At 59.9% G+C, this 20,841-nt stretch overlaps 1 protein-coding gene across 1 annotated transcript in view; it reads left to right on the forward strand.

The window, feature by feature from the left end:
- The window catches only part of LOC123761589 (uncharacterized protein DKFZp434B061), a 65,373-nt gene that overhangs the window by 30,169 nt on the left and 14,363 nt on the right, over positions 1–20,841 (forward strand). The window contains exon 4 of the mRNA XM_069330306.1: positions 961–1,010. Coding sequence (XP_069186407.1) covers positions 961–1,010 — 50 coding nt within the window. The remainder of the gene's footprint in view (positions 1–960; positions 1,011–20,841) is intronic.

Genomic DNA, 20,841 nt, shown 5'->3' on the forward strand with positions numbered 1-20,841 from the left:
GTAAACTGTGTCAGGGTGAAGGTTGGGGCTGTAAACTGTGTCAGGGTGAAGGTTGGTGCTGTAAACTGTGTCAGGGTGAAGGTTGGTGCTGTAAACTGTGTCAGGGTGAAGGTTGGTGCTGTAAACTGTGTCAGGGTGAAGGTTGGTGCTGTAAACTGTGTCAGGGTGAAGGTTGGTGCTGTAAACTGTGTCAGGGTGAAGGTTGGGGCTGTAAACTGTGTCAGGGTGAAGGTTGGGGCTGTAAACTGTGTCAGGGTGAAGGTTGGGGCTGTAAACTGTGTCAGGGTGAAGGTTGGTGCTGTAAACTGTGTCAGGGTGAAGGTTGGTGCTGTAAACTGTGTCAGGGTGAAGGTTGGGGCTGTAAACTGTGTCAGGGTGAAGGTTGGGGCTGTAAACTGTGTCAGGGTGAAGGTTGGGGCTGTAAACTGTGTCAGGGTGAAGGTTGGTGCTGTAAACTGTGTCAGGGTGAAGGTTGGTGCTGTAAACTGTGTCAGGGTGAAGGTTGGTGCTGTAAACTGTGTCAGGGTGAAGGTTGGTGCTGTAAACTGTGTCAGGGTGAAGGTTGGTGCTGTAAACTGTGTCAGGGTGAAGGTTGGGGCTGTAAACTGTGTCAGGGTGAAGGTTGGTGCTGTAAACTGTGTCAGGGTGAAGGTTGGTGCTGTAAACTGTGTCAGGGTGAAGGTTGGTGCTGTAAACTGTGTCAGGGTGAAGGTTGGGGCTGTAAACTGTGTCAGGGTGAAGGTTGGGGCTGTAAACTGTGTCACGGTGAAGGTTGGGGCTGTAAACTGTGTCAGGGTGAAGGTTGGGGCTGTAAACTGTGTCAGGGTGAAGGATGGTGCTGTAAACTGTGTCAGGGTGAAGGTTGGGGCTGTTAACAATAATATTTAAAACAAAATTTGTTTACAAATAATTGTAAATTATTTACTCCTGTGTCGACACTAATTTGAATGTTCCTCACAGGTTGTCGTCATCACAGGAGCAGATCCTTCACCCAACACACAGCTCCCACCGTGAGTACCTGGTTCACACTCACCTTCACACTGGTCCCTCAGTGAGTACCTGGTTCACACTCACCTCACACTGGTCCCTCAGTGAGTACCTGGTTCACACTCACCTTCACACTGGTCCCTCAGTGAGTACCTGGTTCACACTCAACCTCACACTGGTCCCTCAGTGAGTACCTGGTTCACACTCAACCTCACACTGGTCCCTCAGTGAGTACCTGGTTCATACTCAACCTCACACTGGTCCCTCAGTGAGTACCTGGTTCACACTCACCTTCACACTGGTCCCTCAGTGAGTACCTGGTTCACACTCAACCTCACACTGGCCCCTCAGTGAGTACCTGGTTCACACTCACCTCACACTGGTCCCTCAGTGAGTACCTGGTTCACACTCACCTCACACTGGTCCCTCAGTGAGTACCTGGTTCACACTCATCTTCACACTGGTCCCTCAGTGAGTACCTGGTTCACACTCAACCTCACACTGGTCCCTCAGTGAGTACCTGGTTCACACTCAACCTCACACTGGTCCCTCAGTGAGTACCTGGTTCACACTCACCTTCACACTGGTCCCTCAGTGAGTACCTGGTTCACACTCACCTCACACTGGTCCCTCAGTGAGTACCTGGTTCACACTCACCTTTACACTGGTCCCTCAGTGAGTACCTGGTTCACACTCACCTCACACTGGTCCCTCAGTGAGTACCTGGTTCACACTCACCTTCACACTGGTCCCTCAGTGAGTACCTGGTTCACACTCACCTTCACACTGGTCCCTCAGTGAGTACCTGGTTCACACTCACCTTCACACTGGTCCCTCAGTGAGTACCTGGTTCACACTCACCTTTACACTGGTCCCTCAGTGAGTACCTGGTTCACACTCACCTCACACTGGTCCCTCAGTGAGTACCTGGTTCACACTCACCTTCACACTGGTCCCTCAGTGAGTACCTGGTTCACACTCACCTTCACACTGGTCCCTCAGTGAGTACCTGGTTCACACTCACCTTCACACTGGTCCCTCAGTGAGTACCTGGTTCACACTCACCTTCACACTGGTCCCTCAGTGAGTACCTGGTTCACACTCACCTTCACACTGGTCCCTCAGTGAGTACCTGGTTCACACTCACCTTCACACTGGTCCATCAGTGAGTACCTGGTTCACACTCACCTTCACACTGGTCCCTCAGTGAGTACCTGGTTCACACTCACCTCACACTGGTCCCTCAGTGAGTACCTGGTTCACACTGATGACAGTAGGGGTTTTGGTGGTTGTAGCACCCATCAAATGTACTCAGTAATTATGGGGTGAAAGTGGGATAATGATGGGTATTGAGGCCATCAGAGGCGGGGATGCCGGCAACGACCACCAAAGAGTAGATGGGATGACAGTAGATGCCACTAGGGAGTACCGTGAGGAAGTGGGGGGGGGGGGGTCTGTTCATGGATATCCTCCCCTTGGGGTATATATATATATATGTATATATATGCATATATATATATATATATATATATATATATATATATATATATATATATATATATGTATATATATATATATATATATATATATATATATATATATATATATGTCGTACCTAGTAGCCAGAACACACTTCTCAGCCTACTATGCAAGGCCCAATTTGCCTAATAAGCCAAGTTTTCATGAATTAATGTTTTTTCGTCTACCTAACCTACCTAACCTAACCTAACCTAGCTTTTTTTGGCTACCTAACCTAACATTACCTATAAAGATAGGTTAGGTTAGGTTAGGTAGGGTTGGTTAGGTTCGATCATATATCTACGTTAATTTTAAATCCAATAAAAAAAAATTACCTCATACATAATGAAATGGGTAGCTTTATCATTTCATAAGAAAAAAATAGAGAAAATATATTAATTCAGGAAAACTTGGCTTATTAGGCAAATCGGGCCTTGCATAGTAGGCTGAGAAGTGAGTTCTGGCTACTAGGTACGACATATATATATATATATATATATATATATATATATATACCGCCCGCCCGCCCGTAAGGCAAAACACCTCCCAGACCTTCATTCCCACAGAAAATTTATTAGAAGCTATCAAAGCAACATCGGCCAGAACCTTGCAACACATCCCTAAAGCAGCCCGCCCCCATGCAGCAGCCAAATTATCTGCCCTCCTGAGAAAGGTCAACGACTCTCCTGGAACGACCCAAGCATGGCACAACCTCCTAATGTTTGGCAACATATGTCTAGCCACCCCTGCAAGGAGAGACAAAACCTTAGCTGCCTCAGTCATCAAAGCTATAAATGATTTTCCCAGGGAGGACAACCAGGTGCGCCTTCCCACTCGCGCGAGAAACACCCACGGCAGGAAGAGCAACAGTGGCATATCCGAGACATCAAAAATCAGAACATCAGTCACCAAGAAAATAGAAGAAGGAAACACTATTGGCGCAATACGAGTCATCACCAGTGAGGACTCAATTGCCGACAGAGATGCCACAACAGCTCAAGCCCTAAGGGAATAACACCCACCCAAGGCTCCGCGTGAGGACGACATTGTACAAGTGGGGGCTACCGGAGCAGAACCTCTCTGGGTGGCTGAATCTGTGGTCCATAAAGCAGCCATGTCCTTCCCTACAGGATCAGCAGGTGGGTTCACAGGACTAAAACCCAACCACCTCAAGCAAATGCTCAACCCTGCACTGGGTGACATTGCAAAGAACCTCTTGGTGGAACTAACCAGATTCACCAACACATGTCTAGCTGGCAACATACCAGCGTCCATAAGACCTATCTTTTTTGGAGCATCTCTCTGTGCTCTAAAGAAAAAGGATGGAGGGATCAGGCCAATAGCTGTGGGCAATTCTCTCCGGCGTCTCGTCGCAAAGGCAGCTGCAAGAACAGTTAGTGATGCAGCGGCCAACATGCTGAAGCCAAAACAGCTCGGGTCCGGCATTCCACAAGGGTGTGAGGCGGCAGCCCATGCAGCTCGAGCCTTCATCGCCAACATCACAGACGAAAAGGCCCTTATCAAGCTAGATTTCAAAAATGCCTTCAATTTGGTGCGGAGGGATGCTGTACTCCGTGCGGTTCATAGTCATTTCCCTTCCCTCTACCCTTTTGTACATTCATGCTACAGTATGGATCTTAAGCTACTTTTTGGCGAACATGAAATTGACTCGCGAGAAGGCGTCCAACAGGGTGACCCTCTCGCTCCTCTCCTTTTCTGCTTAGTCATCAAACAAGTCACAGAGGTCCTGTCCAGCGAGCTTAACATCTGGTTCTTGGATGATGGTACCCTAGCTGGTTCCCAAGACTCCCTCCTGGAGGACATCAGAAAAATCCAGGAGCAAGGTGCAGTTTTAGGCCTCACCCTGAACCCTTCTAAATGTGAAATAATATGTTCCAACCAGGGCATCGTAGAGAGAATAGAGGTTCTTCTGCCAAATATCCATAAAACTAAACCTGAAGACAGCACACTCCTAGGAGCTCCCCTGGGGTTGAAAGCCATCGATGAGGTCCTTGATAAGAAAATCGCCGACCTTAAGAGGATGGATGGGAGGATTGAGGATATTGATGCTCATGATGCACTCTACCTCATCACCAGATGTCTGTCCCTCCCCAGGTTAACCTACTTTCTGAGGTGTTCACCATCTTACAGTAGCAAAAAACTAAGTGAGTATGACCGGTTACTGAAATCAATGCTAGAAAAAGCCCTTAACCTCTCTCTCGATGACCTACAGTGGAAACAAGCCTCTCTTCCCGTAAGACTTGGGGGCCTCGGAGTTCGAACAGCAACGCAAATCGCTGTTCCAGCCTTCCTGTCCTCCTTATCAGCATCCGACGACCTTGTGAAGGAAATTCTACCTGCCCACTTACATCAGCTGGCAGGTGTACATGATCCCAATTTTACACGCTGTGCCACAGAGTGGGCCTCTCGTGCAGGCCAATCACCTCAACCACCATCCCCAAAATCCCACAAGCAATCCAGCTGGGATGGTCCCATTGTAGACCAAGTTGCTGCAGAGTGCCTGGGTGCTGCAACAACACAACACGACATTGCTCGCCTTACAGCAGTAGCAGCACCACATGCAGGGGATTTCCTGTTAGCAACCCCAATGTCGGCAACTGGCACGCGTCTCACACCACACGCCCTCCGAATTGCTGTGGCCCTCCGCCTTGCTGCCCCAATCCACACCAGATATAGGTGTATTTGCGGCGAGGTGGTGGCTGACAGGTACGGTCACCATGGCCTACTCTGCCAAAGCACAGGGGGATGGCACTCGAGGCACAGTGAAGTTAACGACATCATCAAGAGGAGCCTCACCACAGCTGGATGCCCAGCTGAAAGAGAGCCCCGTTACCTAACGCCCCGTAACTCTGATGCTCTTATTGGTCGCCCGGATGGTATCACAGTGAACCCCTGGAAGAATGGCAAGCAGTTGGTATGGGACTACACGTGCGTATCAACCCTGGCTAACACCTACATTAACCTCAGTGTTGCACAACCAGGTGGCGCTGCCACCCACAGGGAAGCAGCCAAATCCCGTAAGTATAGAGAACTGGATCACCACTACAATTTTGTCCCCATTGCTTCTGAGACGCTCGGCGCCTGGGGTAAAAGTGCTACTAGTTTTTTGAAGGAACTGGGTTCTAGGCTCATTGAAACAACAAGGGACCCGAGAGCTGCAAGCTTTCTTTTCCAGCGCCTCAGTGTGGCGATACAGAGGGGAAATGCGCACTGCATCCAGGGTTCCTGCCCGCCATCTGAGGAGCTGGAGGAACTCGACAACCTATGACAACCATCTTTGTAACACATATGTAACTCCTTTTTTGTAACAAAGTTCAAATAAAGTAAATATATATGTGTACATACAAAAGAATGGGGGTGGTAGGAGAAGATAATATTAGTGTTCAGTGAGAAACCACAAGGTCTCCTCTGAATACTTTTTATTTTCTTCTCCGAGGCTATGGGTCCCCACATTGGCACCAGAGGTGGTACCCTCACAAACTTTATTAAAAAAATATATATATATATATATATATATATATATATATATATATATATATATATATATATATATATATATATATATATATATATATATATATATACATATGTCGTGCCTAGCAGCCAGAACGCACTTCTCAGCCTACTATGCAAGGCCAAATTTGCATAATAAGCCAAGTTTTCATGAATTATTTGTTTTTCGACTACCTAACCTACCTAACCTAACTTTTTCGGCTACCTAACCAAACCTAACCTATAAAGATAGGTTAGGTTAGGTTAGGCAAGGTTGGTTAGGTTCAGTCATATATCTACGTTAATTTTAACTCCAATAAAAAAAATTGACCTCATACATAATGAAATTAGAGAAAATATATTAATTCAGGAAAACTTGGCTTACTAGGCAAATCGGGCCTTGCATTGTAGGCTGAGAAGTGAGTTCTGGCTACTAGGTACGACACATATATATATATATATATATATATTATTAATATATATATATATATATATATATATATCTACAGGAAAGACTGCTACCAAAATAAACATATATATATATGTAGTACCTAGTAGCCAGAACGCAATTTTCAGCCTACTATGTAAGGCCCGATTTGCCTAATAAGCCAAGTTTTCATGAATTAATTGTTTTTCGACTACCTAACCTACGTAACCTAACCTAACCTATCTTTTTCGGCTACCTAACCTAACCTAACATATAAAGATAGGTTAGGTTAGGTTAGGTAGGGATGGTTAGGTTCGGTCATATATCTACGTTAATTTTAACTCAAATAAAAAAAAATTGACCTCATACATAATGAAATGGGTAGCTTTATCATTTCATAAGAAAAAAAATTGAGAAAATATATTAATTCAGGAAAACTTGGCTTATTAGGTAAATCGGGCCTTGCATAGTAGGCCGAGAAGTGCATTCTGGCTACTAGGTACGATATATGTATATATATATATATATATATATATATATATATATATATATATATATATATATATATATATATATATATATATATATATGTCGTACCTAGTAGCCAGAACGCACTTCTCGGCCTACTATGCAAAGCCCGATTTGCCTAATAAGCCAAGTTTTCCTGAATTAATATATTTTCTCTAATTTTTTCCTTATGAAATGATAAAGCTACCCATTTCATTATGCATGAGGTCATTTATTTTTTATTGGAGTTAAAATTAACGTAGATATATGACCGAACCTAACCAACCCTACCTAACCTAACCTAACCTAGCCTATCTTTATAGGCTAGATTAGGTTAGGTAGCCGAAAAAGTTAAGTTAGGTTAGGTTAGGTAGGTTAGGTAGTCGAAAACCAATTAATTCATGAAAACTTGGCTTATTAGGCAAATCGGGCCTTGCATAGTAGGCTGAGAAGTGCGTTCTGGCTACTAGGTACGACATATATATATATATATATAATATATATATATATATACATATATATATATATCTATATATATATATATATATATATATATATATATATATATATATATATATATATATATATATATATATATATATATATATATATATATATAAGATATATGTATCAGCATCCTTGGGCAGTATAAAGCTCTAAATGATGGTTTTAACTAATTGTAATTATCCCCAGGGGGAAGATATCCTTGAACGGACACCCTGCACTTCCTCACGGTACTCCCTAGTGGCATCTACTGTCATCCCATCTACTCTTTGGTGGTCGTTGCCGGCATCCCCGCCTCTGATGGCCTCAATACCCATCATTATCCCACTTTCACCCCATAATTACTGAGTACATTTGATGGGTGCTACAACCACCAAAACCCCTACTGATGACGTCTGAACACTTCCGGAACAAGTTATTTGCTCATGTACTCTGTTCAAACCACAATTCTATAAATGGTTCACACATGTAATTTACATTATCTAACACAGTGCACAGTTACAAACCCATTAAGATTTCAACTTAGATTCAACAGAGCAGAAGAAGTTGTTAAACACATATGGCAAAATCTTACTGAAGAGACCATACGAGTCATAAATACTCATACTCCGCCCAAGTAAAACAGAAACAAGCAACACTTAGTGGGCCAGCCAGAGGCTTAGGGCCCGCCCAGTGGGCCAGCCAGAGACTTAGGGCCCGCCCAGTGGGCCAGCCAGAGACTTAGGGCCCGCCCAGTGGGCCAGCCAGAGACTTAGGGCCCGCCCAGTGGGCCAGCCAGAGACTTAGGGCCCGCCCAGTGGGCCAGCCAGAGACTTAGGGCCCGCCCCGTGGGCCAGCCAGAGACTTAGGGCCCGCCCAGTGGGCCAGCCAGAGACTTAGGGCCCGCCCAGTGGGCCAGCCAGAGACTTAGGGCCCGCCCAGTGGGCCAGCCAGAGACTTAGGGCCCGCCCAGTGGGCCAGCCAGAGACTTAGGGCCCGCCCAGTGGGCCAGCCAGAGACTTAGGGCCCGCCCAGTGGGCCAGCCAGAGACTTAGGGCCCGCCCAGTGGGCCAGCCAGAGACTTAGGGCCCGCCCAGTGGGCCAGCCAGAGACTTAGGGCCCGCCCAGTGGGCCAGCCAGAGACTTAGGGCCCGCCCAGTGGGCCAGCCAGAGACTTAGGGCCCGCCCAGTGGGCCAGCCAGAGACTTAGGGCCCGCCCAGTGGGCCAGCCAGAGACTTAGGGCCCGCCCAGTGGGCCAGCCAGAGACTTAGGGCCTTCCCAGTGGGCCAGCCAGAGACTTAGGGCCCGCCCAGTGGGCCAGCCAGAGACTTAGGGCCCGCCCAGTGGGCCAGCCAGAGACTTAGGGCCCGCCCAGTGGGCCAGCCAGAGACTTAGGGCCCGCCCAGTGGGCCAGCCAGAGACTTAGGGCCCGCCTAGTGGGCCAGCCAGAGACTTAGGGCCCGCCCAGTGGGCCAGCCAGAGACTTAGAGCCCGCCCAGTGGGCCAGCCAGAGACTTAGGGCCCGCCCAGTGGGCCAGCCAGAGACTTAGGGCCCGCCCAGTGGGCCAGCCAGAGACTTAGGGCCCGCCCAGTGGGCCAGCCAGAGACTTAGGGCCCGCCCAGTGGGCCAGCCAGAGACTTAGGGCCCGCCCAGTGGGCCAGCCAGAGACTTAGGGCCCGCCCAGTGGGCCAGCCAGAGACTTAGGGCCCGCCCAGTGGGCCAGCCAGAGACTTAGGGCCCGCCCAGTGGGCCAGCCAGAGACTTAGGGCCCGCCCAGTGGGCCAGCCAGAGACTTAGGGCCCGCCCAGTGGGCCAGCCAGAGACTTAGGGCCCGCCCAGTGGGCCAGCCAGAGACTTAGGGCCCGCCCAGTGGGCCAGCCAGAGACTTAGGGCCCGCCCAGTGGGCCAGCCAGAGACTTAGGGCCCGCCCAGTGGGCCAGCCAGAGGCTTAGGGCCCGCCCAGTGGGCCAGCCAGAGGCTTAGGGCCCGCCCAGTGGGCCAGCCAGAGACTTAGGGCCCGCCCAGTGGGCCAGCCAGAGACTTAGGGCCCGTCCAGTGGGCCAGCCAGAGACTTAGGGCCCGCCCAGTGGGCCAGCCAGAGACTTAGGGCCCGCCCAGTGGGCCAGCCAGAGACTTAGGGCCCGCCCAGTGGGCCAGCCAGAGACTTAGGGCCCGCCCAGTGGGCCAGCCAGAGACTTAGGGCCCGCCCAGTGGGCCAGCCAGAGACTTAGGGCCCGCCCAGTGGGCCAGCCAGAGACTTAGGGCCCGCCCAGTGGGCCAGCCAGAGACTTAGGGCCCGCCCAGTGGGCCAGCCAGAGGCTTAGGGCCCGCCCAGTGGGCCAGCCAGAGACTTAGGGCCCGCCCAGTGGGCCAGCCAGAGGCTTAGGGCCCGCCCAGTGGGCCAGCCAGAGGCTTACGGCCCGCCCAGTGGGCCAGCCAGAGACTTAGGGCCCGCCCAGTGGGCCAGCCAGAGACTTAGGGCCCGCCCAGTGGGCCAGCCAGAGACTTAGGGCCCGCCCAGTGGGCCAGCCAGAGGCTTAGGGCCCGCCCAGTGGGCCAGCCAGAGGCTTAGGGCCCGCCCAGTGGGCCAGCCAGAGACTTAGGGCCCGCCCAGTGGGCCAGCCAGAGACTTAGGGCCCGCCCAGTGGGCCAGCCAGAGACTTAGGGCCCGCCCAGTGGGCCAGCCAGAGACTTAGGGCCCGCCCAGTGGGCCAGCCAGAGGCTTAGGGCCCGCCCAGTGGGCCAGCCAGAGACTTAGGGCCCGCCCAGTGGGCCAGCCAGAGGCTTAGGGCCCGCCCAGTGGGCCAGCCAGAGGCTTAGGGCCCGCCCAGTGGGCCAGCCAGAGACTTAGGGCCCGCCCAGTGGGCCAGCCAGAGGCTTAGGGCCCGCCCAGTGGGCCAGCCAGAGACTTAGGGCCCGCCCAGTGGGCCAGCCAGAGGCTTAGGGCCCGCCCAGTGGGCCAGCCAGAGGCTTAGGGCCCGCCCAGTGGGCCAGCCAGAGACTTAGGGCCCGCCCAGTGGGCCAGCCAGAGGCTTAGGGCCCGCCCAGTGGGCCAGCCAGAGGCTTAGGGCCCGCCCAGTGGGCCAGCCAGAGGCTTAGGGCCCGCCCAGTGGGCCAGCCAGAGACTTAGGGCCCGCCCAGTGGGCCAGCCAGAGGCTTAGGGCCCGCCCAGTGGGCCAGCCAGAGGCTTAGGGCCAGCGCAGTGGGCCAGCCAGAGGCTTAGGGTCAGCGCAGTGGGCCAGCCAGAGGCTTAGGGCCCGCCCAGTGGGCCAGCCAGAGGCTTAGGGTCCGCCCAGTGGGCCAGCCAGAGGCTTAGGGCCAGCGCAGTGGGCCAGCCAGAGGCTTAGGGCCCGCCCAGTGGGCCAGCCAGAGGCTTAGGGCCCGCCCAGTGGGCCAGCCAGAGGCTTAGGGCCCGCCCAGTGGGCCAGTTAGAGGCTTAGGGCCCGCCCAGTGGGCCAGCCAGAGGCTTAGGGCCCGCCTAGTGGGCCAGCCAGAGGCTTAGGGCCCGCCCAGTGGGCCAGCCAGAGGCTTAGGGCCCGCCGTGTGGGCCAGCCAGAGGCTTAGGGCCCGCCCAGTGGGCCAGCCAGAGGCTTAGGGCCAGTGCAGTGGGCCAGCCAGAGGCTTAGGGCCCGCCCAGTGGGCCAGCCAGAGGCTTAGGGCCCGCCCAGTGGGCCAGCCAGAGGCTTAGGGCCCGCCCAGTGGGCCAGCCAGAGGCTTAGGGCCCGCCCAGTTGGCCAGCCAGAAGCTTAGGGCCCGCCCAGTGGGCCAGCCAGAGGCTTAGGGCCAGCGCAGTGGGCCAGCCAGAGGCTTAGGGCCCGCCCAGTGGGCCAGCCAGAGACTTAGGGCCAGCGCAGTGGGCCAGCCAGAGGCTTAGGGCCCGCCCAGTGGGCCAGCCAGAGACTTAGGGCCCGCCCAGTGGGCCAGCCAGAGACTTAGGGCCCGCCCAGTGGGCCAGCCAGAGACTTAGGGCCAGCGCAGTGGGCCAGCCAGAGGCTTAGGGCCCGCCCAGTGGGCCAGCCAGAGACTTAGGGCCCGCCCAGTGGGCCAGCCAGAGACTTAGGGCCCGCCCAGTGGGCCTGCCAGAGACTTAGGGCCCGCCCAGTGGGCCAGCCAGAGACTTAGGGCCCGCCCAGTGGGCCAGCCAGAGACTTAGGGCCCGCCCAGTGGGCCAGCCAGAGACTTAGGGCCCGCCCAGTGGGCCAGCCAGAGACTTAGGGCCCGCCCAGTGGGCCAGCCAGAGACTTAGGGCCCGCCCAGTGGGCCAGCCAGAGACTTAGGGCCCGCCCAGTGGGCCAGCCAGAGACTTAGGGCCCGCCCAGTGGGCCAGCCAGAGACTTAGGGCCCGCCCAGTGGGCCAGCCAGAGACTTAGGGCCCGCCCAGTGGGCCAGCCAGAGACTTAGGGCCAGCCCAGTGGGCCAGCCAGAGACTTAGGGCCCGCCCAGTGGGCCAGCCAGAGACTTAGGGCCCGCCCAGTGGGCCAGCCAGAGACTTAGGGCCCGCCCAGTGGGCCAGCCAGAGACTTAGGGCCCGCCCAGTTGGCCAGCCAGAGACTTAGGGCCCGCCCAGTGGGCCAGCCAGAGACTTAGGGCCCGCCCAGTGGGCCAGCCAGAGACTTAGGGCCCGCCCAGTGGGCCAGCCAGAGACTTAGGGCCCGCCCAGTGGGCCAGCCAGAGACTTAGGGCCCGCCCAGTGGGCCAGCCAGAGGCTTAGGGCCCGCCCAGTGGGCCAGCCAGAGACTTAGGGCCCGCCCAGTGGGCCAGCCAGAGACTTAGGGCCCGCCCAGTGGGCCAGCCAGAGACTTAGGGCCCGCCCAGTGGGCCAGCCAGAGACTTAGGGCCCGCCCAGTGGGCCAGCCAGAGACTTAGGGCCCGCCCAGTGGGCCAGCCAGAGACTTAGGGCCCGCCCAGTGGGCCAGCCAGAGGCTTAGGGCCCGCCCAGTGGGCCAGCCAGAGACTTAGGGCCCGCCCAGTGGGCCAGCCAGAGACTTAGGGCCCGCCCAGTGGGCCAGCCAGAGACTTAGGGCCCGCCCAATGGGCCAGCCAGAGACTTAGGGCCCGCCCAGTGGGCCAGCCAGAGGCTTAGGGCCCGCCCAGTGGGCCAGCCAGAGACTTAGGGCCCGCCCAGTGGGCCAGCCAGAGACTTAGGGCCCGCCCAGTGGGCCAGCCAGAGGCTTAGGGCCCGCCCAGTGGGCCAGCCAGAGACTTAGGGCCCGCCCAGTGGGCCAGCCAGAGACTTAGGGCCCGCCCAGTGGGCCAGCCAGAGACTTAGGGCCCGCCCAGTGGGCCAGCCAGAGACTTAGGGCCCGCCCAGTGGGCCAGCCAGAGACTTAGGGCCCGCCCAGTGGGCCAGCCAGAGACTTAGGGCCCGCCCAGTGGGCCAGCCAGAGGCTTAGGGCCCGCCCAGTGGGCCAGCCAGAGACTTAGGGCCCGCCCAGTGGGCCAGCCAGAGACTTAGGGCCCGCCCAGTGGGCCAGCCAGAGACTTAGGGCCCGCCCAGTGGGCCAGCCAGAGACTTAGGGCCCGCCCAGTGGGCCAGCCAGAGACTTAGGGCCCGCCCAGTGGGCCAGCCAGAGACTTAGGGCCCGCCCAGTGGGCCAGCCAGAGGCTTAGGGCCCGCCCAGTGGGCCAGCCAGAGACTTAGGGCCCGCCCAGTGGGCCAGCCAGAGACTTAGGGCCCGCCCAGTGGGCCAGCCAGAGGTTTAGGGCCCGCCCAGTGGGCCAGCCAGAGGTTTAGGGCCCGCCCAGTGGGCCAGCCAGAGGTTTAGGGCCCGCCCAGTGGGCCAGCCAGAGACTTAGGGCCCGCCCAGTGGGCCAGCCAGAGACTTAGGGCCCGCCCAGTGGGCCAGCCAGAGACTTAGGGCCCGCCCAGTGGGCCAGCCAGAGACTTAGGGCCCGCCCAGTGGGCCAGCCAGAGACTTAGGGCCCGCCCAGTGGGCCAGCCAGAGACTTAGGGCCCGCCCAGTGGGCCAGCCAGAGACTTAGGGCCCGCCCAGTGGGCCAGCCAGAGACTTAGGGCCCGCCCAGTGGGCCAGCCAGAGACTTAGGGCCCGCCCAGTGGGCCAGCCAGAGGCTTAGGGCCCGCCCAGTGGGCCAGCCAGAGACTTAGGGCCCGCCCAGTGGGCCAGCCAGAGACTTAGGGCCCGCCCAGTGGGCCAGCCAGAGACTTAGGGCCCGCCCAGTGGGCCAGCCAGAGACTTAGGGCCCGCCCAGTGGGCCAGCCAGAGGCTTAGGGCCCGCCCAGTGGGCCAGCCAGAGACTTAGGGCCCGCCCAGTGGGCCAGCCAGAGGCTTAGGGCCCGCCCAGTGGGCCAGCCAGAGACTTAGGGCCCGCCCAGTGGGCCAGCCAGAGGCTTAGGGCCCGCCCAGTGGGCCAGCCAGAGGCTTAGGGCCCGCCCAGTGGGCCAGCCAGAGACTTAGGGCCCGCCCAGTGGGCCAGCCAGAGGCTTAGGGCCCGCCCAGTGGGCCAGCCAGAGGCTTAGGGCCCGCCCAGTGGGCCAGCCAGAGGCTTAGGGCCCGCCCAGTGGGCCAGCCAGAGACTTAGGGCCCGCCCAGTGGGCCAGCCAGAGGCTTAGGGCCCGCCCAGTGGGCCAGCCAGAGGCTTAGGGCCAGCGCAGTGGGCCAGCCAGAGGCTTAGGGTCAGCGCAGTGGGCCAGCCAGAGGCTTAGGGCCCGCCCAGTGGGCCAGCCAGAGGCTTAGGGTCCGCCCAGTGGGCCAGCCAGAGGCTTAGGGCCAGCGCAGTGGGCCAGCCAGAGGCTTAGGGCCCGCCCAGTGGGCCAGCCAGAGGCTTAGGGCCCGCCCAGTGGGCCAGCCAGAGGCTTAGGGCCCGCCCAGTGGGCCAGTTAGAGGCTTAGGGCCCGCCCAGTGGGCCAGCCAGAGGCTTAGGGCCCGCCTAGTGGGCCAGCCAGAGGCTTAGGGCCCGCCCAGTGGGCCAGCCAGAGGCTTAGGGCCCGCCGTGTGGGCCAGCCAGAGGCTTAGGGCCCGCCCAGTGGGCCAGCCAGAGGCTTAGGGCCAGTGCAGTGGGCCAGCCAGAGGCTTAGGGCCCGCCCAGTGGGCCAGCCAGAGGCTTAGGGCCCGCCCAGTGGGCCAGCCAGAGGCTTAGGGCCCGCCCAGTGGGCCAGCCAGAGGCTTAGGGCCCGCCCAGTTGGCCAGCCAGAAGCTTAGGGCCCGCCCAGTGGGCCAGCCAGAGGCTTAGGGCCAGCGCAGTGGGCCAGCCAGAGGCTTAGGGCCCGCCCAGTGGGCCAGCCAGAGACTTAGGGCCAGCGCAGTGGGCCAGCCAGAGGCTTAGGGCCCGCCCAGTGGGCCAGCCAGAGACTTAGGGCCCGCCCAGTGGGCCAGCCAGAGACTTAGGGCCCGCCCAGTGGGCCAGCCAGAGACTTAGGGCCAGCGCAGTGGGCCAGCCAGAGGCTTAGGGCCCGCCCAGTGGGCCAGCCAGAGACTTAGGGCCCGCCCAGTGGGCCAGCCAGAGACTTAGGGCCCGCCCAGTGGGCCTGCCAGAGACTTAGGGCCCGCCCAGTGGGCCAGCCAGAGACTTAGGGCCCGCCCAGTGGGCCAGCCAGAGACTTAGGGCCCGCCCAGTGGGCCAGCCAGAGACTTAGGGCCCGCCCAGTGGGCCAGCCAGAGACTTAGGGCCCGCCCAGTGGGCCAGCCAGAGACTTAGGGCCCGCCCAGTGGGCCAGCCAGAGACTTAGGGCCCGCCCAGTGGGCCAGCCAGAGACTTAGGGCCCGCCCAGTGGGCCAGCCAGAGACTTAGGGCCCGCCCAGTGGGCCAGCCAGAGACTTAGGGCCCGCCCAGTGGGCCAGCCAGAGACTTAGGGCCCGCCCAGTGGGCCAGCCAGAGACTTAGGGCCCGCCCAGTGGGCCAGCCAGAGACTTAGGGCCCGCCCAGTGGGCCAGCCAGAGACTTAGGGCCCGCCCAGTGGGCCAGCCAGAGACTTAGGGCCCGCCCAGTGGGCCAGCCAGAGACTTAGGGCCCGCCCAGTGGGCCAGCCAGAGACTTAGGGCCCGCCCAGTGGGCCAGCCAGAGACTTAGGGCCCGCCCAGTGGGCCAGCCAGAGACTTAGGGCCCGCCCAGTGGGCCAGCCAGAGACTTAGGGCCCGCCCAGTGGGCCAGCCAGAGACTTAGGGCCCGCCCAGTGGGCCAGCCAGAGGCTTAGGGCCCGCCCAGTGGGCCAGCCAGAGACTTAGGGCCCGCCCAGTGGGCCAGCCAGAGACTTAGGGCCCGCCCAGTGGGCCAGCCAGAGACTTAGGGCCCGCCCAGTGGGCCAGCCAGAGACTTAGGGCCCGCCCAGTGGGCCAGCCAGAGACTTAGGGCCCGCCCAGTGGGCCAGCCAGAGACTTAGGGCCCGCCCAGTGGGCCAGCCAGAGGACTTAGGGCCCGCCCAGTGGGCCAGCCAGAGACTTAGGGCCCGCCCAGTGGGCCAGCCAGAGACTTAGGGCCCGCCCAGTGGGCCAGCCAGAGACTTAGGGCCCGCCCAAGTGGGCCAGCCAGAGACTTAGGGCCCGCCCAGTGGGCCAGCCAGAGGCTTAGGGCCCGCCCAGTGGGCCAGCCAGAGACTTAGGGCCCGCCCAGTGGGCCAGCCAGAGACTTAGGGCCCGCCCAGTGGGCCAGCCAGAGGCTTAGGGCCCGCCCAGTGGGCCAGCCAGAGACTTAGGGCCCGCCCAGTGGGCCAGCCAGAGACTTAGGGCCCGCCCAGTGGGCCAGCCAGAGACTTAGGGCCCGCCCAGTGGGCCAGCCAGAGACTTAGGGCCCGCCCAGTGGGCCAGCCAGAGACTTAGGGCCCGCCCAGTGGGCCAGCCAGAGACTTAGGGCCCGCCCAGTGGGCCAGCCAGAGGCTTAGGGCCCGCCCAGTGGGCCAGTCAGAGACTTAGGGCCCGCCCAGTGGGCCAGCCAGAGACTTAGGGCCCGCCCAGTGGGCCAGCCAGAGACTTAGGGCCCGCCCAGTGGGCCAGCCAGAGACTTAGGGCCCGCCCAGTGGGCCAGCCAGAGACTTAGGGCCCGCCCAGTGGGCCAGCCAGAGACTTAGGGCCCGCCCAGTGGGCCAGCCAGAGGCTTAGGGCCCGCCCAGTGGGCCAGCCAGAGACTTAGGGCCCGCCCAGTGGGCCAGCCAGAGACTTAGGGCCCGCCCAGTGGGCCAGCCAGAGGTTTAGGGCCCGCCCAGTGGGCCAGCCAGAGGTTTAGGGCCCGCCCAGTGGGCCAGCCAGAGACTTAGGGCCCGCCCAGTGGGCCAGCCAGAGACTTAGGGCCCGCCCAGTGGGCCAGCCAGAGACTTAGGGCCCGCCCAGTGGGCCAGCCAGAGACTTAGGGCCCGCCCAGTGGGCCAGCCAGAGACTTAGGGCCCGCCCAGTGGGCCAGCCAGAGACTTAGGGCCCGCCCAGTGGGCCAGCCAGAGACTTAGGGCCCGCCCAGTGGGCCAGCCAGAGACTTAGGGCCCGCCCAGTGGGCCAGCCAGAGACTTAGGGCCCGCCCAGTGGGCCAGCCAGAGACTTAGGGCCCGCCCAGTGGGCCAGCCAGAGACTTAGGGCCCGCCCAGTGGGCCAGCCAGAGACTTAGGGCCCGCCCAGTGGGCCAGCCAGAGACTTAGGGCCCGCCCAGTGGGCCAGCCAGAGACTTAGGGCCCGCCCAGTTGGCCAGCCAGAGACTTAGGGCCCGCCCAGTGGGCCAGCCAGAGACTTAGGGCCCGCCCAGTGGGCCAGCCAGAGACTTAGGGCCCGCCCAGTGGGCCAGCCAGAGACTTAGGGCCCGCCCAGTGGGCCAGCCAGAGACTTAGGGCCCGCCCAGTGGGCCAGCCAGAGGCTTAGGGCCCGCCCAGTGGGCCAGCCAGAGACTTAGGGCCCGCCCAGTGGGCCAGCCAGAGACTTAGGGCCCGCCCAGTGGGCCAGCCAGAGACTTAGGGCCCGCCCAGTGGGCCAGCCAGAGACTTAGGGCCCGCCCAGTGGGCCAGCCAGAGACTTAGGGCCCGCCCAGTGGGCCAGCCAGAGACTTAGGGCCCGCCCAGTGGGCCAGCCAGAGGCTTAGGGCCCGCCCAGTGGGCCAGCCAGAGACTTAGGGCCCGCCCAGTGGGCCAGCCAGAGACTTAGGGCCCGCCCAGTGGGCCAGCCAGAGACTTAGGGCCCGCCCAATGGGCCAGCCAGAGACTTAGGGCCCGCCCAGTGGGCCAGCCAGAGGCTTAGGGCCCGCCCAGTGGGCCAGCCAGAGACTTAGGGCCCGCCCAGTGGGCCAGCCAGAGACTTAGGGCCCGCCCAGTGGGCCAGCCAGAGGCTTAGGGCCCGCCCAGTGGGCCAGCCAGAGACTTAGGGCCCGCCCAGTGGGCCAGCCAGAGACTTAGGGCCCGCCCAGTGGGCCAGCCAGAGACTTAGGGCCCGCCCAGTGGGCCAGCCAGAGACTTAGGGCCCGCCCAGTGGGCCAGCCAGAGACTTAGGGCCCGCCCAGTGGGCCAGCCAGAGACTTAGGGCCCGCCCAGTGGGCCAGCCAGAGGCTTAGGGCCCGCCCAGTGGGCCAGCCAGAGACTTAGGGCCCGCCCAGTGGGCCAGCCAGAGACTTAGGGCCCGCCCAGTGGGCCAGCCAGAGACTTAGGGCCCGCCCAGTGGGCCAGCCAGAGACTTAGGGCCCGCCCAGTGGGCCAGCCAGAGACTTAGGGCCCGCCCAGTGGGCCAGCCAGAGACTTAGGGCCCGCCCAGTGGGCCAGCCAGAGGCTTAGGGCCCGCCCAGTGGGCCAGCCAGAGACTTAGGGCCCGCCCAGTGGGCCAGCCAGAGACTTAGGGCCCGCCCAGTGGGCCAGCCAGAGGTTTAGGGCCCGCCCAGTGGGCCAGCCAGAGGTTTAGGGCCCGCCCAGTGGGCAAGCCAGAGGTTTAGGGCCCGCCCAGTGGGCCAGCCAGAGACTTAGGGCCCGCCCAGTGGGCCAGCCAGAGACTTAGGGCCCGCCCAGTGGGCCAGCCAGAGACTTAGGGCCCGCCCAGTGGGCCAGCCAGAGACTTAGGGCCCGCCCAGTGGGCCAGCCAGAGACTTAGGGCCCGCCCAGTGGGCCAGCCAGAGACTTAGGGCCCGCCCAGTGGGCCAGCCAGAGACTTAGGGCCCGCCCAGTGGGCCAGCCAGAGACTTAGGGCCCGCCCAGTGGGCCAGCCAGAGGCTTAGGGCCCGCCCAGTGGGCCAGCCAGAGACTTAGGGCCCGCCCAGTGGGCCAGCCAGAGACTTAGGGCCCGCCCAGTGGGCCAGCCAGAGACTTAGGGCCCGCCCAGTGGGCCAGCCAGAGACTTAGGGCCCGCCCAGTGGGCCAGCCAGAGACTTAGGGCCCGCCCAGTGGGCCAGCCAGAGGCTTAGGGCCCGCCCAGTGGGCCAGCCAGAGACTTAGGGCCCGCCCAGTGGGCCAGCCAGAGACTTAGGGCCCGCCCAGTGGGCCAGCCAGAGGCTTAGGGCCCGCCCAGTGGGCCAGCCAGAGGCTTAGGGCCCGCCCAGTGGGCCAGCCAGAGACTTAGGGCCCGCCCAGTGGGCCAGCCAGAGACTTAGGGCCCGCCCAGTGGGCCAGCCAGAGACTTAGGGCCCGCCCAGTGGGCCAGCCAGAGACTTAGGGCCCGCCCAGTGGGCCAGCCAGAGAGTTAGGGCCCGCCCAGTGGGCCAGCCAGAGACTTAGGGCCCGCCCAGTGGGCCAGCCAGAGACTTAGGGCCCGCCCAGTGGGCCAGCCAGAGACTTAGGGCCCGCCCAGTGGGCCAGCCAGAGACTTAGGGCCCGCCCAGTGGGCCAGCCAGAGACTTAGGGCCCGCCCAGTGGGCCAGCCAGAGAGTTAGGGCCCGCCCAGTGGGCCAGCCAGAGACTTAGGGCCCGCCCAGTGGGCCAGCCAGAGACTTAGGGCCCGCCCAGTGGGCCAGCCAGAGGCTTAGGGCCCGCCCAGTGGGCCAGCCAGAGGCTTAGGGCCCGCCCAGTGGGCCAGCCAGAGACTTAGGGCCCGCCCAGTGGGCCAGCCAGAGACTTAGGGCCCGCCCAGTGGGCCAGCCAGAGGCTTAGGGCCCGCCCAGTGGGCCAGCCAGAGACTTAGGGCCCGCCCAGTGGGCCAGCCAGAGACTTAGGGCCCGCCCAGTGGGCCAGCCAGAGGCTTAGGGCCCGCCCAGTGGGCCAGCCAGAGACTTAGGGCCCGCCCAGTGGGCCAGCCAGAGGCTTAGGGCCCGCCCAGTGGGCCAGCCAGAGACTTAGGGCCCGCCCAGTGGGCCAGCCAGAGGCTTAGGGCCCGCCCAGTGGGCCAGCCAGAGACTTAGGGCCCGCCCAGTGGGCCAGCCAGAGACTTAGGGCCCGCCCAGTGGGCCAGCCAGAGACTTAGGGCCCGCCCAGTGGGCCAGCCAGAGACTTAGGGCCCGCCCAGTGGGCCAGCCAGAGACTTAGGGCCCGCCCAGTGGGCCAGCCAGAGACTTAGGGCCCGCCCAGTGGGCCAGCCAGAGACTTAGGGCCCGCCCAGTGGGCCAGCCAGAGGCTTAGGGCCCGCCCAGTGGGCCAGCCAGAGGCTTAGGGCCCGCCCAGTGGGCCAGCCAGAGACTTAGGGCCCGCCCAGTGGGCCAGCCAGAGACTTAGGGCCCGCCCAGTGGGCCAGCCAGAGACTTAGGGCCCGCCCAGTGGGCCAGCCAGAGACTTAGGGCCCGCCCAGTGGGCCAGCCAGAGACTTAGGGCCCGCCCAGTGGGCCAGCCAGAGGCTTAGGGCCCGCCCAGTGGGCCAGCCAGAGACTTAGGGCCCGCCCAGTGGGCCAGCCAGAGACTTAGGGCCCGCCCAGTGGGCCAGCCAGAGGCTTAGGGCCCGGCCAGTGGGCCGGTGTAATTTTAATACAAATAATCGCCAACAGAACCTAAACATCTATCCTGACCTACGCCTAATTTACATAGAATTTTTATGTATACTAATAATAATTTATATATGAGAACAAACAAATATTTAATACACAGTATATTAAAATTGATGAATGCGTCTGGGGAGGATGGCCGCTGCTTTAACCAGCCTAGTGTGAGGACGGGTTGGAGGATCACGGCTGTTTCTATGGTATAAAGTCAGGTGTCCTGGGGTGAGGTGTAAGCAGTAGGTTAACCTCCCAACCTGAGCAATAGATTATGTAACCTCCTTGTACATAATCGCTCGCTAAATCTGGTAATCGCACCCTGGTTCGCCCCCTAATATCCCTCTGGAGATATTAACATTTGAATTATTGTTCATAAAAATAGATTTAAATATTATTCTTTTGAACCGACAGTGTTGTGGATAAATTATGCATGAGTTACCCCATACAATTGTGTGATCGGTCTTACATAATTATAGTGTTGTGTTATGTATGTTTATGTGTTCCCAAGTTATAGGAAACACTTGTATGTCCTGCTATAATACACTTTAACATCATGGGAACACTTGTATGTCCTGCTATAATACACTTTAA

This window comes from Procambarus clarkii, chromosome 24, assembly GCF_040958095.1.
Source record: "Procambarus clarkii isolate CNS0578487 chromosome 24, FALCON_Pclarkii_2.0, whole genome shotgun sequence".
NCBI lineage: Eukaryota > Metazoa > Arthropoda > Malacostraca > Decapoda > Cambaridae > Procambarus > Procambarus clarkii.